The 14,743-nt window shown below is 31.1% G+C and overlaps 1 protein-coding gene across 2 annotated transcripts; it reads right to left on the reverse strand.

The window, feature by feature from the left end:
- Positions 1 to 1,015: 1,015 nt before the first annotated feature.
- Positions 1,016 to 11,968, reverse strand: LOC111425796 (uncharacterized). 2 transcript variants are annotated; one of them, XM_071200712.1, is made up of 5 exons: positions 10,893 to 11,968; positions 10,692 to 10,817; positions 9,186 to 10,628; positions 8,903 to 9,135; positions 1,016 to 8,120 (listed from the first exon to the last, which is right to left on the reverse strand). In XM_071200712.1, exons 1-5 carry the CDS (start codon positions 11,629 to 11,631, stop codon positions 1,116 to 1,118), a joined length of 9,546 nt encoding a protein of 3,181 aa, XP_071056813.1. In that variant the 5' UTR covers positions 11,632 to 11,968; the 3' UTR covers positions 1,016 to 1,115. The 2 variants fall into 2 exon arrangements, with proteins under 2 accessions (XP_071056813.1, XP_071056811.1); XM_071200710.1 differs by having other exon boundaries at positions 10,692 to 11,968.
- Positions 11,969 to 14,743: the final 2,775 nt, after the last annotated feature.

Here is a 14,743-nt window from a genome sequence, read left to right on the forward strand (position 1 = left end):
GCATTGTGTAAATGCCATAATCTTACAAAGATTTTATCTGGGTACCATTAATCTTACGCAACATCCGTAACCTTAACCAACAAAACTATTAATCATATTAATCTTTATCTAGGAATGATTGACTTTGGCAAACAAAACTAATCTTACTCAACATTTCTTTCCTGGAGGCTATAAACATAACTAATCTTTCCTAATCTACTTAACAATGCGCAATGTCTACAACATCTAATATTTTTACGTAGGAATCATCCACCTCAGTAAATGAAGGTAACATTTCTACCTGGAGGTCATTAACTTTAGTAAATATATCTGACGTTTCCCAATTTAACTGAAATTGCGCACCTTTCCCTATTAATCCCTAACATATATTTCCTGATAAGAAGCCCTTTGATTACTATTGACCGCTTGTTCTGGTTATGATCTACAACTTCATCGTAAGCCATGTTCAGATCTCATAGGATGAAAACTATTCGAGGCATCGTTAGTGAGTTATGGCACCACTTTGGCAAACTTTGGTATTGCGTTTGAACTGAAAAATGAATTTCTTTCACATCCTCCAAACAATCGTCACTGATCGCCAGCAGTTAACATCAGTTAGTCATCAAGATAAATGTGTTATTTTAAAATTTGACGTCAGAGCTGTCCACATCCTCAGATTTGATAGAAGAAATTTTAATCGAACTGGTATTGGCTTCTAACTATCCTTGTTGCAGTCTTCAAGAGCTGCTCCATCTCTTAATGACTGAAAGTAGTTAGAAAGTTTATGTGCAAGTTATACCTGACGCAACTTTTTTCTGAATCTGCGAATATTATATACTAAATACAAAGTCAAGGAATTTGGCAACATAATAATAAATGATATGACCAGTTTATTACCACAAATTATTATCTTCTTATATCTTCATATGGATGGATAAAAGATTTTATGAACGATTCTAGAAAGAAAGATATTAATCATATTCAGAAAAAATTGTTTCAAATCCAGAAATAGCAACATCAATAAAAAATATTTTTATAACCTCTATAAAATATATATTTATATTTAAATGAGAATTAGAAAAAAAATTACACTTATTTAATATAAAAAATAAATAATAAAATATTTTCATATTTTTCTACCACACTCTACATTTCCCGACTGGATTCATTGCAGTTCCAGGTTGACAATGATAAGCTTCTGCAAAATCGTAAGAATTTCTTAAAGTTCCAATAACCCTAAATCTTCCGGGTGAATGAACGGCGGTTTTTAGTCGATTTTTGGCAGCTTCCGGTCGCGAGGTTCCACACCAAACTTGTGCAAAATTAAGGAAAAATAATTGGTTATTGGTGGCGTTAAATCCAGGTAAAAGTTCGTCGGAATGCTTCGATAACCATGCTTGGTAAGCTTGGAAAGCTTGTTTAATCCCACCGTTATCGGCAATATTTTCACCCTGAGTGGTCATTCCATCTAACGGAGCGTTAACTTCAGGTACAACGAAGGAATTGTATTGATCTACAATACATTTAGCTTTATCGCGGAATTTTGCTGTTGATTCATCTGACCACCACGTATTTAAGTTACCATCTTTGTCAAATAATCGACCTTTATCATCAAAACCGTGCGTTATTTCGTGTCCTATAACAACACCAATACCACCATAATTAAGGGCTTTTGGAAAATGTTGATGGTAAAAAGGTGGTTGTAGAATTCCAGCTGGGAACATAATTTGATTTTTATTTCTACTATAATAAGCATTAACAACAGCGGGGGCTGTATTCCACATATTTTTATCGACCATTTTGCCAATTTTTTGATGTTCATTTCTGGTTAGATGTCTTAAAATGCTAAGATTATTTTCGAAATAATAATCGGGGTGGACTTTTATATCTTTATAGCGTTCTAATAATAATTGCTTGTTAAGTATTATATCTGGATAACCAATTCTGAGTCTCATAGCGTCTACTTTTGCGATGGCTATCGATCGCGTCGAGTCGTCCAACCAATCGGATAACATCAGAATATTTTTAAAAGCACCCTCGAGTTGTCTAGTCATCAGTATCGTGTCGTTTTTGCTTTTCTCGTCGAAATGTGATGTGACAAATAAATTACCCAATGCCATACCCAAGTTTGAATTAACCTGAGCCACACAAAATTGCCAACGAGGTGGTGACGCTTCTCTACCAAATAATAAATGATAAAATTTTTGTTTTGCATTTTGGAATCGTTCGTCTAAATTATTTACGCGATGTCTTACAAATCTCCATAATAAATAATTCGCTAAAGTTCTCGATCGAGTTGAACTTATTAAATTAACTAAATCTTGTAAATAACCCATACAATAACATACAATCGGTGTTGTTGGTGGGATATCTTTTTCTGCGATCATTTCAAAGTAGCGTATCCAATCAAATTGTGGTAAAAAAACTTGTAATTCCCCCAAAGATAATCGTGCATAAATACTAGTTAAATTACGTCTATCTTCAGGATCAGCTGTTATCAGAGCTAATTTACACTCAAAATCAATAATTTCTTTAACGTCATCTACAGCTTCTTCTTCAGGTGCGCCCATTATATAAACCGTATCCAACATAAATTGGTGATAAGCTTCGATATATTCTCTAGATGTTTCAGATAAAAAATATTCCCTCGATGGTAAACCCAAAGACGTTTGATCTAATTGAATAACGTATTCGTCGGAATTCTTTATATCGGGCCCGATCCATTCCGATATTAACAAATCATTATTATAAAGTCTTAATTGGCCAAGAAGCCAAACTAAATCAAAACTAGAAGCATCCCAATCAGTTTCTAAAATGGGCCAACCACGCAACTCCGTTATAAGGTGTAAAAGCGGCTTTTCACCTCTCACATCAATAAGATGCTCTTTCATACAAGACGAATATAAATTTTTCGCTTTACGAATCGGATCGATAAATTCCGTTTTAATGGTATTTAACACCTCTTCGAAATACGGCGAGGGAACCGTTTGATTCGTTTGATTAAAATTATAAAGTTGTAAAATAATTTTATCATCAACATTTTTATCATCACTTTCGTTATCTTCTTCTAATAATTTTTTTAGGTGTAAATCTAAGTCTTCACGTAACATTTCAAAAGTGTCGAAACCACCGTGATCGGGTGGTATCGGATGGTATTTGTACCAATTTCCGCAAGCGTATTGATAAAAATCTTGGCAAGGATTTACTGATACGTCCATGTATTTCATCATATTTCTGCTTTGTATTTGGCGGAGTTCTTCGGGGGATAATGTGTTATCCCATAATTTTAATTGATCGGTTGTATCGTTTATTGGTTTATATTCGGATGTTGATTTATTTCGGAATGCTGCTGCTGATTGGATTGTTGCGGGTTTTAATGATGTTGAGAGCGTTTCTTCAATTTTTTTTGCTACACATTCTTGAGATGTTATTTCGGTGGCTGTGGTTTTACAAAGTTTTAATTTTTTGGTATTTAATTTTTCAGTTATTTCAGTTAACTCATTTAATTCGGTTGATTCAGTTTCTTCAATTAATTCATTTAAATCGATGGTTGTTTCTCCTGGTGATTGAGATGTTTCAATTCTTTCTTTTTCGTATTTTTCACTTTCTTGGTCTTTTTCATCGTTGTCATATTTTTTATCATTTTCATATTTTTCATTTTTATAATATTTTTCATATTTTTTACCTTTCTCAATCTTTTCATTTTTATATTTCTCATCTTTATCATATTTCTCATCTTTATCATATTTTTCATCTTTATCATATTTCTCATCTTTATCATATTTCTCATCTTTATCATACTTCTCATCTTTATCATATTTTTCATCTTTCTCATCTAACTCATCATTTTCAGCTTTATCATCATGTATTAAATCATCATCATTTTTTTCTTTTCCATTTTTCCCACTATTTTGAATTTTAATAAATTTTCCTAACTTTTTAAAAAATTTTTTTTCATTTTCAGTTGTTGCCACAATCTCAGTAATAACAGAATTCGAATCAGTTAGTTCGTCATAACTGCTATCATCTTCATCTTCTTGATCATCCACATTAATATTATGATCATTAACATTGTCGACTTTTAAAAATTTTGAATTATGCGACTTCGATAATTTATCAATTAAATTATTTTCTTGAATTAATTTATTGCTGTGATATCGCCGTTTTGGAATAAAATAATTAAGTTGATCTTGTGTTAAATTTAGGTTTGGTACCTTTTTAACCCTAGAATCGCCTCCCTTATAAATCTCACCGTTTACGAAATTCGCTAAATTTTGCGGGTACCTCAACCTAAAAAAATCATCAACTTCGTTTTCGTCATTAGGAATTAACTGTAAATCCATATTGGTCGTTTGCATCTTTGTGCTTTCTGATGTAAAATCAACAACTTTGTTATCGAAATTTTTACCCAAACCAATAGAAAATGCATCAATATGCGAATCATCCGGGATACAAATTTCTCTAGCTATCGTGTAAGCGTTTGGTTCGATATTTTCGCGGTATTCATTCGATTCGGTTGGTAATTCAAAATTATTTTCATATTCGCCGATATAAGAAGATCTTCTTAAATTAGATTCTGTATAAGGCATAAAATTTTGGGTTAATGAATCTTGGTAACTATTAATTTTGAGATCATCCAAGTTTTTTGAAATTTGATTTGCATATAAAGATTCTATATCGCTTGGTACTGGTTCAGTTTTATTTATTTTTACCACTTCTCCACTATTTAGAAAAGAACTAACAGGAACTGGTGGTTTGGCCGGATTCGCCGGATAAACAATTTTCATGGGCTTATAATTTTCTGGATGCATAATTATTTCAGAGGGTTTCGCATTACTATATTTATTTTCTTTTGGGACATAAATTATCTCTTGCTTATTAAACCCATTTAAATCATCGTTTTTTTGAAAATTAAAGTTATAATTAGGTGGATTCGTTACATCCAAATAATTAAACGGTTTTCTAGTTTTAACGTTCCTCATTACATCAACCAAATTAACGTTAGAACAATTTTTTAATAAATCGCACGAATTATAATTATTCAAATCAACTAAACTCTTATTTGCATTATTTTTTGAAAATGTTAATATTTCAGGATTTTTTTGCACCAAACTCGAATTATTAACATTCACAGACGAATTCGATTGCTTTTTATAACCAGAATTAATTTTAACGTGGTCATTTTTATCTGTTTTATTTAAATTATGTTCGTATTGTTTAGAAAACGCATCAAATTCTTTACGATCATTATCGGTGTCGATAACTTTAACGTTAACGTTAGGATTCGAATTTGATTTTGAAAAAACGTTTCCTTCAATTCTTGGGGTTATAGCCATTTCACCTGTGTTACAACCAAACATTTCTTGTAATACATCACTAACTGAATGCGCAACTGTATTAGCAATTACATCAATGTTTTGGGGTGATAAGGTTGGGAAATTTTTGTCGTTATTTCCATATTCCGATTGAATAATTGGGCTTAAATCATTTAATTGTGAATCAGTTAAAGGAGTTGTTATGTTCACTTGGATGATGGAAGTATTTGAGTTGATATTAATGAAAGGATTGTAATTTGATGGGTCAATTTCGTAAGGTGATTGCGAAAATTTTTGTATTTGTGGTTTTTCGGTTATCTCAACAACTTTTTCCGTTGATTGATTAAAGTTATGTTTTAAACTTCCCTTAGGACGGATTGTATTAATATGCAACTCACTTAATTTATAGTTAGTTAAATCGCTTGGACCAATGATTTTCAAAGAATTTGGGCTATCAACGACAATTTGGCAAGCAGCGTTTAATACATCGCCTTTAGATAATTTTTTTTCGATCCCAGTTGGAACATGTTCATTGTCTAAGTTTGCACTTTTTACGGATCGATCCGTTAGGTGTTGTTGTGTTAAAAAAAGATGATTGAAAGGAATTAAATTACTTTGTCCATTAACGGTTATAATAGGACCTTTCTCGTTAATTAAATCATCTTCAATCGATGGATTAGAAAATAATAACCCATCCGTGTTTAAACTTTGTGGTCCTAATTCTAATTTTAACTCAATTAACGGGGCATCTCTGTTTTCGTTGATTTTCGACGGAATTAATTTAACGTTTTCATCATTAACGTTTTCTTCATTATCTTCGTCGTCAACTAAAAAACTGTGTCCAAATTTTAAATTTGATTCTGTTATGGGGGGTAATTTAACATTTTCAACCGTATCTGTTATTAAATCTTTTATTGAACCTTCAGTATTATTGACACATTCACCCAAATTTTCTTCAATCTCATTATTTTCAGGAATCAGTTGATTTTGAGTAGTAATTATTTGATTATCTGGACTAATTCTTAAACCACCAGAAGAATTAGGTAAAGAAAAACAAACGGATGTTGGCATTGGTTGATTTAATCTTATTGCCATATTTTCATTTGATTTATTTTCTTCCAAATCATCTTTATTAGGCATTACTTCACTTGATATTAATGTTGTTTGGAAATTATTTGTTTGATTATCTTCCTGATTTTCATCTTGATTTACGTTTTGATTATCTTCTTGATTTCCTGCTTGATTTTCTTCTTGACCATCTCCCTGTTTATCTTCTTCATTCCCTTGACTTTCACTTGACTCATATATTTCTGGATTTGTTAAACCCACTTGACTACTTGTTGCATCATTCATTGAAACTGGATGGCAAATTGTTTCACATATCATTTGTTGCGTTTTACTTTCGCCAATTTCACTAGGTTCTGAAGAAGAATCTTCCACTTTCCCTGTTTTTATAACTGAAGATGTTACATTTTTTAATTTTGATGTTCCAACCTTATTTTCATCCTGCTTATGTTTATCTTTAAATTCATTTACTTTATATTTTATATACATTTTTCCGGATCCTGTTTTCTTTTCTTCAGGAACGTTGGATAAAATATTTTCTACATCTTCATATTTATTTCCAAGTTTCGTTTTGTTCTGAATAAAAACTGTTTTGGGTGTACTACTTAATATAAATGGTTTAGATTTTTTATTAGTGGAGTGTTTCATCTCTTGCATTAATTTATTATTTTTCGATAACACACTTCCTTTAATATTCTGCTTATTATCCTTCTTATTATCCTCATTCTTATTTTTATATTTGATAACCTTATCATCATGCGAAGCAGTTGCATTTAACGTAACTTTATTAATACTCCCAACAACAACATTAGGCATTTTTGTATACTGTTCTTTTAACTGATCCAACATAGATTGATCAGTACTTATAAAAACTAAACAACTCGTATTTAATAAACTTGCAGGTAAATCATTATGTGTATCTTTTGATTCTTCGTGAACCGTTTTATGATCACCAGAATCATGATTTTCCGAAGATGTTGAAGATGTTGTAGAATCTTTATCGTGACTTTCCGAAGAAGTTGAACTTTCTGTAGAATTTTCTGCTGATGCAGAATTAGAATCATCAGAAGATGTTGTCCCCCCTGCCTCATCACTATTACTAAAATAAAGATTCTTTGAGTAAACCTCCAATTGACCATCATTTCCAAAAAACATTTTATCGTTATCTATTTTTGAAATTCTTCCCTTAAATGTTGGTTTTAACTTATTTCTTATTAACGTAGATCTTACAGTTGCATCAATTGGAGAAATTGGAATACGGGTAGTTTTATCTAAATTAAGTATTCTGACGCTATGCATTTTTCCATTTAAATGGGGATAAACCATCCCAACATTTTTTAATTGATGATCATCAAGTTTTTGTAATTGCATCCCTGATTTTGACTGGAAAAACTTTTTTGGAACATCGCGATTACCATCAATTGGATTGACATGAAATTCTTTATGGATTAATGTTTCGTCTTGATGCGGTTGATGAATTAACACGGTACAACCTTCATCATTTGGAATTAGAGAAGATGTATCGTCCATAACTCGAAACATATCCGATGGCAAAACCGAACGTTTAGTACTTGCTTGGATTTTATCGTTTTTTTCTGTTTTTGATGATTTTGTGTTAATTTTATTATTGTCAAAGGTTGTTGGGTTTTTATTTGTGGGAACTGCTCGTTCATCCAAAAATATATCTTCAAAAGTATAGGTTAATGGAGTAAATGTATTTAAAAAATCATCTTCCTTATGTATTTCTATTATAACTGCTCCCTATACAAGTATTAATTAGAATTTTTAAACATTTTCTAGGTTTGTTTTAGCAAAAAACTGTACATTACTATACATTAGTATCCATGCACATTAGTTGAATGGGTTGCAGATAAATGATATGTTTTTATGTTTTTAGGAGATTTTGCACATTAATTTAAAAAAATTAAGGGAAGACTACCACAATGACCACAATGAGACTGTAGCAGCACCGATATCATACATTGCAGAAGTAGAATGGAGTTGACGAATGAATACAAAGTGACCTGAACACTAAGAAATTGAGTAAAAACAACGACAGAGGTAGCAAGCGAATATATTAAATTGCTGGACGAATACAATTCGAGCTGTATTAGTCAGATTAGGATTTCTATGAGGTTGATACTTTGAGTCAGGCAAATTTAATAAGATATTATGTTTACTGATTATAATATAATAAGTAAAAAATTTGAGTTGTCGCTTAGGGACTTGAGAATAATATCATTATAGGAAATCAGAGATCTATGTTATGCCTATGGGATATGATCGATATCCAAGAGTGACTTACACAACTACCTCAACACCCACTCTCAACATCTGCTCGATAAAGAATAAGCTGTGAATCAGAAACCATTCTTTCTATCACCTCACATTGTTAAATTTAATAGAACCTGATAAAAACACATTTGTGTTCTATAAATACATAACGACAAAAAACGATATGGTGAAAAATTATTTGATTCATTCCCATCAGCAACAGCTCACAAATTCTATGCTAAAACAAACCTTAATGTCAAAAATGATACCTTTGGGGATAAAGAAAATTTTCGTAAAGTATCTTTACTATCAGAATTTGAATCCAATGAAATCATAGGTGACCAGGAAGCAGTTGATTTCTGAACTTTCTTCGAAGGGGTTGCGGTTTGATTAGTGATGTTAACTTTTTTCGTCGATTTATTTTCTTTCGCAGAAGATTTTTTTCCACTCTTCGTAAAATTCTTACTGGAATACGCATTTGTTGAACTTGATTTACTGGAATCTAAAAAAAATATAATAGTTTAATGAGAAAAGAAATCAAAAAAGTCGTACTGCTTAAATTATCATTCGTTTGCTTAATTTTATCCATATTCTTAAAGAATACGTAACCATTCTTCTTTGTAGTTGCATTTTTTGTATTTAGACTGCTTACAGTTGTAAATTTTGTCGCTTTCGCATATTTATATCTCGTCGTTTCCGGATTATTTAAATTAGCTCCAATATCGTTTATAAAATCAACATCAGTATCCATAGCGGGAGCTTTTTTCGTGGGATGACATATATTATTTACTTTAAAATCATTTTTATTAAGACTCTGGGTGTTAGGTGAGGATGTAATTGATGTTGTATCCGAGTTTTTTTCAGATGACGTTTCAGTTGATTTTATATCTAAAGGTTGTAAAAGCATTTGTTCATGAAGTATTTGTGTGTTGGGATCTGATGGACACAGTTCATTTAAATTTGTTGAATCAATACCATCTGGTGAAACAATTTGCGAATTTTGAAAACCATTTTCATTTAAAGGCGATAAATTTTGTTGTTTACATAGTTGATTGTTTAAATTTAAATTATTCCCTGAGCTTTGATCATTATTAAAAGAATTCGAATTTTTATTTTGATCGTTGTTAGAAATTCCATTTAAATTTCCTTTATTAAACAATTCTCCTGTAATCTTATCAAATTGATTATTCTTAAGCTTCGAATCATTTTGAACGTCCAATTCATTTCCTTTTTCAACGCATTTTCCTTCCGTAATTTTTCCAACTTGATTATTTTCATTATTAAATTTTGAATTATTTAATTCATTTAATTTACTCCCACCATTATTTTTATTATTTTTATTATCTTTATTACAAAACGATTTCATAGGAATTTCAGTTGGAAATAATAATTTACTTGAATCACTATTTATCTTAGAGTAACCCCCAACATTTTCATTTTTTTGATTTAAATACAAATTGCTCATCGATTTTATATTCGGGTCGTAATTTAGATTCGTTTTATCATTTAAATTTCCATTATCAACATTTTGATTTAAATTGTCAATTCTGTTTGAATATTTGATTGTGTCTTGATAATTATTATTATTTGTGGTATTCATTAAACTTAGCAGCATGTTATTTTTATTTTTCGGTTTGAAAAAATTTATTATATCGGGAAGAAAATTTTTTGAATACGTTGTTATCAACGGATTTGATGTGTAACTCTTTTCAAGATTTTCATTTATTACATTATCAGTTATTATATCATCAGATATCACATCATCAGTTATCACATTATTTGTTAAGACATTCTCTGTTATCACATTATCGGTTATTAGATCATTTTCATTTGGAAAATCCAAATAATTATTAGGATACGTTTTATATCGAAATTTATCTTCTAATTTATTATTTTTTTCTTCAAACGGTTTATCACTTTGTTTCTGATCGGATATATGTTGTTGTAACATTTTTAATTTAAATATTCCTTGTTTTCCTTTTAAATCTCTTATTCCTATAATAATAAAAAGTTAATTTGAGCTTTTTAATTCATATCTAAATTATAAATAGTAATTACCAAGCGGCGTCGTTTCCAAACTTAATTCTTCCACATCATTTTGCTTATCTTCATATAATTCATTAGAATAATCTTGTGTTAATTCATGACTGTGTTTTACCTTTTTTGAATAAATTTTCGGTTGGTCTAATAAATTTTTATGTGGATTTCTTCGCGTTAATTTCGATTTTTTATAATAAATCTTTTCATTTTTATACTTACCATTATTTATTTTATTTAAACGTGACTTACTTGATGTTCCAATCGACCCAGAAATTCTTTTCGTTGTTAAACCAATAACCTTATCATTACTATTTACCACTTTGTATTTATGCAACCTTTTTTTTGTACCATTCGATTTATGAACAACGAATTTTGTAATGCTAGGTCGAGTTGTGGTAAAATTTAATTTTTTTGATGTTTCTTTGTAAGTTTCGTTACCAAATTTTCTTTTTGTTGTTGCTTTTTTATACGAATTGGTTGCATAGTGTTTTCCTTTATTTTTTCTTTTTCTCCTTAAAAAATCTCCTCTATCAATAAACTCGAGAAGGTGATGGTATCGATGTTCTTTCCCTTCATAAGGACCATCTAAAATAGTGTCCATATTTTTAGTATTTTTCCAATCGCTTGAAGGTGCTTTTCTCCGTTTTTGAATTTGATTAAATTTGAATCGACGATAATGTCTCTTTTTATGCGTTGGTGACGATTTAACACTGCCATCATATTTTGTTTTATAAACTGAATTACTATTAAATACCACGGGACCAACAACATTATCCAATTTTGATTCTTTCGATGTTTCTTCAGTTGCAAATTCATCATCATTTACATTATCATTATTTCTAAAACTAACGGCTTCGGTGTAGACGATGGTACAACATACCATGACAATAATCAGTAAAAAGGTGTTAAAATAACAAGAATTCTTTGACGGACCTCTCTTTAAGCGTCTACATCGCATTGCAGTTTTACTTCTTTCTGTTCGGACATCTAATTGTATCTTGCGAGTGACGGGCGGTTCTTGGACGCATTTGAAATTAATGTCAGAATGGCAATGTCTTCCTGACAGCTCAAATTATGTACGATTATTCTTTAAATTCCAAAATTTATCCCACAAATTGCAAGCAAAATCAACTTTTGTATTGGTCAAATCGATCCAATACTCCTTGAACCAATAATATATTTATAACTTTAGCTTCTTTTGCCAATATATAAGCTGGTAATTGTTTGGCATAATGAGTGTCAATAAAAACTTAAAAAAATGTAAAAAATCATTATATAATGCATAAATTCGAGTTTCAACTCTTATAATTATTTTATTATTTTGTTAATTATATATAATTAAATAATCATATTAAATAATAATTTAAATTTATTTTAGATTAAAAATCGCAACTATTTATCTTTTTGAAGCTAAGCTTCAAATCGCTCATGATACAACCAAATCTACTGATCTTTAATGATATTATCTGATACATGCGAGTTTAATGACTCCTTCACCAAAGGCTTGTTGGAATAAAGCTATTAACTCCTAAGTGATACACATATACTCGTGCTTGAGTGGCGATTAAACCAAACCTATACAAACTAGTATGTTTGCAGACCTATCGCTAGGAACTCAAGACGCAAATACATGCTGCAAGGAAAATCCACCTACACTGATCCTGAAAAAAATGGTTAATGCTTTTGCAGATTAATTTTCTAGAGTAATCTAGAGTATATACATATTGGTTTCTCTGCTTACAACATGGTTGATGTATACTGTACGTATCGTCTATTATTTGTTGCCGATGTTAAATATATATTATATTTATCATATCTATTTCTTTTTTCTTGTAATATTGTCCTTTTTTCTTGTATCTTTGTTGGGAATAAAGTGAATTATTATTATTATAAGGAAAGACTAATTTTAAGTATAAAATTATTAGGGCGGAGTTAGGAATCAAGTTCCTACAAACAAAAAAAAAATAAAAATATTAATAAAATAGAACAAAAGAAAAATTTAAAAAAAACAATGATTACGAAATTAATAATATTAAACAAATGAAAATTTAAAAAAACAAAGGAATATATATTAATTGCAATACATTATACATGCGAAACTCAGCAACTATACGACAGATTGTTCATCCATTAATATTTATCGCAGTTTCTTCCTAAACGCATTCAAATTTAGAGATTTCAAAGAGCCTGGTAGCGGATAATAATATTTAGGAAGGTAATAAGTGAAGTATCGTTCAAATAACGAGGTCTCGTGTTTAGGAGGTGTAATAATACCTCTATTTCTAATATTGATATTATGAACATCTGTTCTAAATGATATTTTGTTGTATAGATACGGGGGCTTCTTCAACATGAGAAGCTTATGGTAAAATAATAACAAATGCAACTTTCTTCTGTTGGACATATTCAACCAACCAGAATCTATCAATTTATGAGACACATGATCATACCATTTTAAACCGTATACAAGCCTGAGGCAAGCATTCTGTACCCGCTGTACACGACTTACTGAAGCGCTATCCAGACAGGTACCGAAAACCTTATCACAAAAGGTGAAATGACTAAGTACAAGTGTATCGCACAGTTTTAACAGTGTAGTTTTAGATACTGTGTGCCTAATGCCATAAATTAATTTCTACGCTGCATATGATTTGTTGGTTTTTTGTGTAATATGTGTTTTAAATCTAATATCTGAATCCTGATACAATCCCAAATTACGAAAACAACATCCTACATTAATTAGCTGACCATCAACTTCTATACTGAATTGAGGAGAATGTTCCTCGCGCAAACCCCGCCTACCAAAAAGCATCAATGCCGACTTGGCACCATTCACCTTCAAATTATATCCAGACGAAATTTCCACTAAGTTTCTAATTTCCTGTGTTAAAATAGTTTCAGCCAGTGACACATCACTATACTCATTGGGTATCATCTGCGTAAAAATTACAGCTACAGTGTTTCAAACTATTTGAAAAGTTGGATGTATATAACGAAAGCAAAAGTGGCCCCAATATAGAACCCTCTATATTACACAACTATAATACACAACCTTTGCAAGAACCAGGAAAATGCTAATAGGTCGTAAATCCTTGTACTCTTGGGGATAAGAAATTTTTGGTAATGGAGTTACCAGAGCGGTCTTCCAACGGGAAGGGAAAATGCATTTCTCCAAACAGTAATTAACTATATGCGTTAAATCTGGGAGTATAAAAGGATAGCAGCACAAGAGCATTGATAACGAAATACCATCATCTCTGTCAGCATTAAGTAAATAACTTGCAACAACGTTTTCATGTACAGTTTCGAAATCAAAATACTTCTGAAATTCACATTTTTTGTTACTGTTATAAAAGTACATAACATCACTTGAAGGTGCTGCCAATGAACAACCTGTCTGGAGAGAGTGGTTATTAATGTCGTTCGCATTTCTTAAATGCATGGGCAAAGTGTTTACTCTATTCCTGATTACTCCGAAATCACGAACATCGCAGATGTCCCAGTTCGACTCGTTACGTGTCTTCTCAACGTTTTATATTTCGATCGCATGACTTTAACTATGGCACGATTGCAAACAGTTTATACCTTCTTGGTTCTTTGGCTATTGTTTCCATATCCATTTCATTTCCATATCCTGCATCGTCTGTATAGCATATGATTCTGACATCCTTCTCACCCAACCTATATTCCCTTCCACCAGCCACCGTTCCTTCTTTATTTTGTTCATCACTAAATTGAATAGAGTCGGGCTGCGAGTAATATCTTCTTGTCTCCCCCCAGTTGCAATTCTGATACTTTTCGTCACTCCTTTCTCTGTTCTAACAAAAGCCTGACGCCCTGTACCTCTTATATCATTTAGAAGTACCACAATATTCGGGTACATGTAATTATAGGAGATAATAAAATTGCTTGGGATTGTCTTCTCACTCTTCTTGAAGATTAGTATCAGTATGCCAGTTTCCATGGAGATGGTGTCCTTTTACTTTTGATAATTATCTTAAGTAGCATTTCATCTACCTGTGCGTCCCCGCCAAATTTAATCACCTCTTTTGTTAGTTCATCTACATCTG

This window comes from Onthophagus taurus, chromosome 1 (genome assembly GCF_036711975.1).
Source record: "Onthophagus taurus isolate NC chromosome 1, IU_Otau_3.0, whole genome shotgun sequence".
Lineage (NCBI taxonomy): Eukaryota > Metazoa > Arthropoda > Insecta > Coleoptera > Scarabaeidae > Onthophagus > Onthophagus taurus.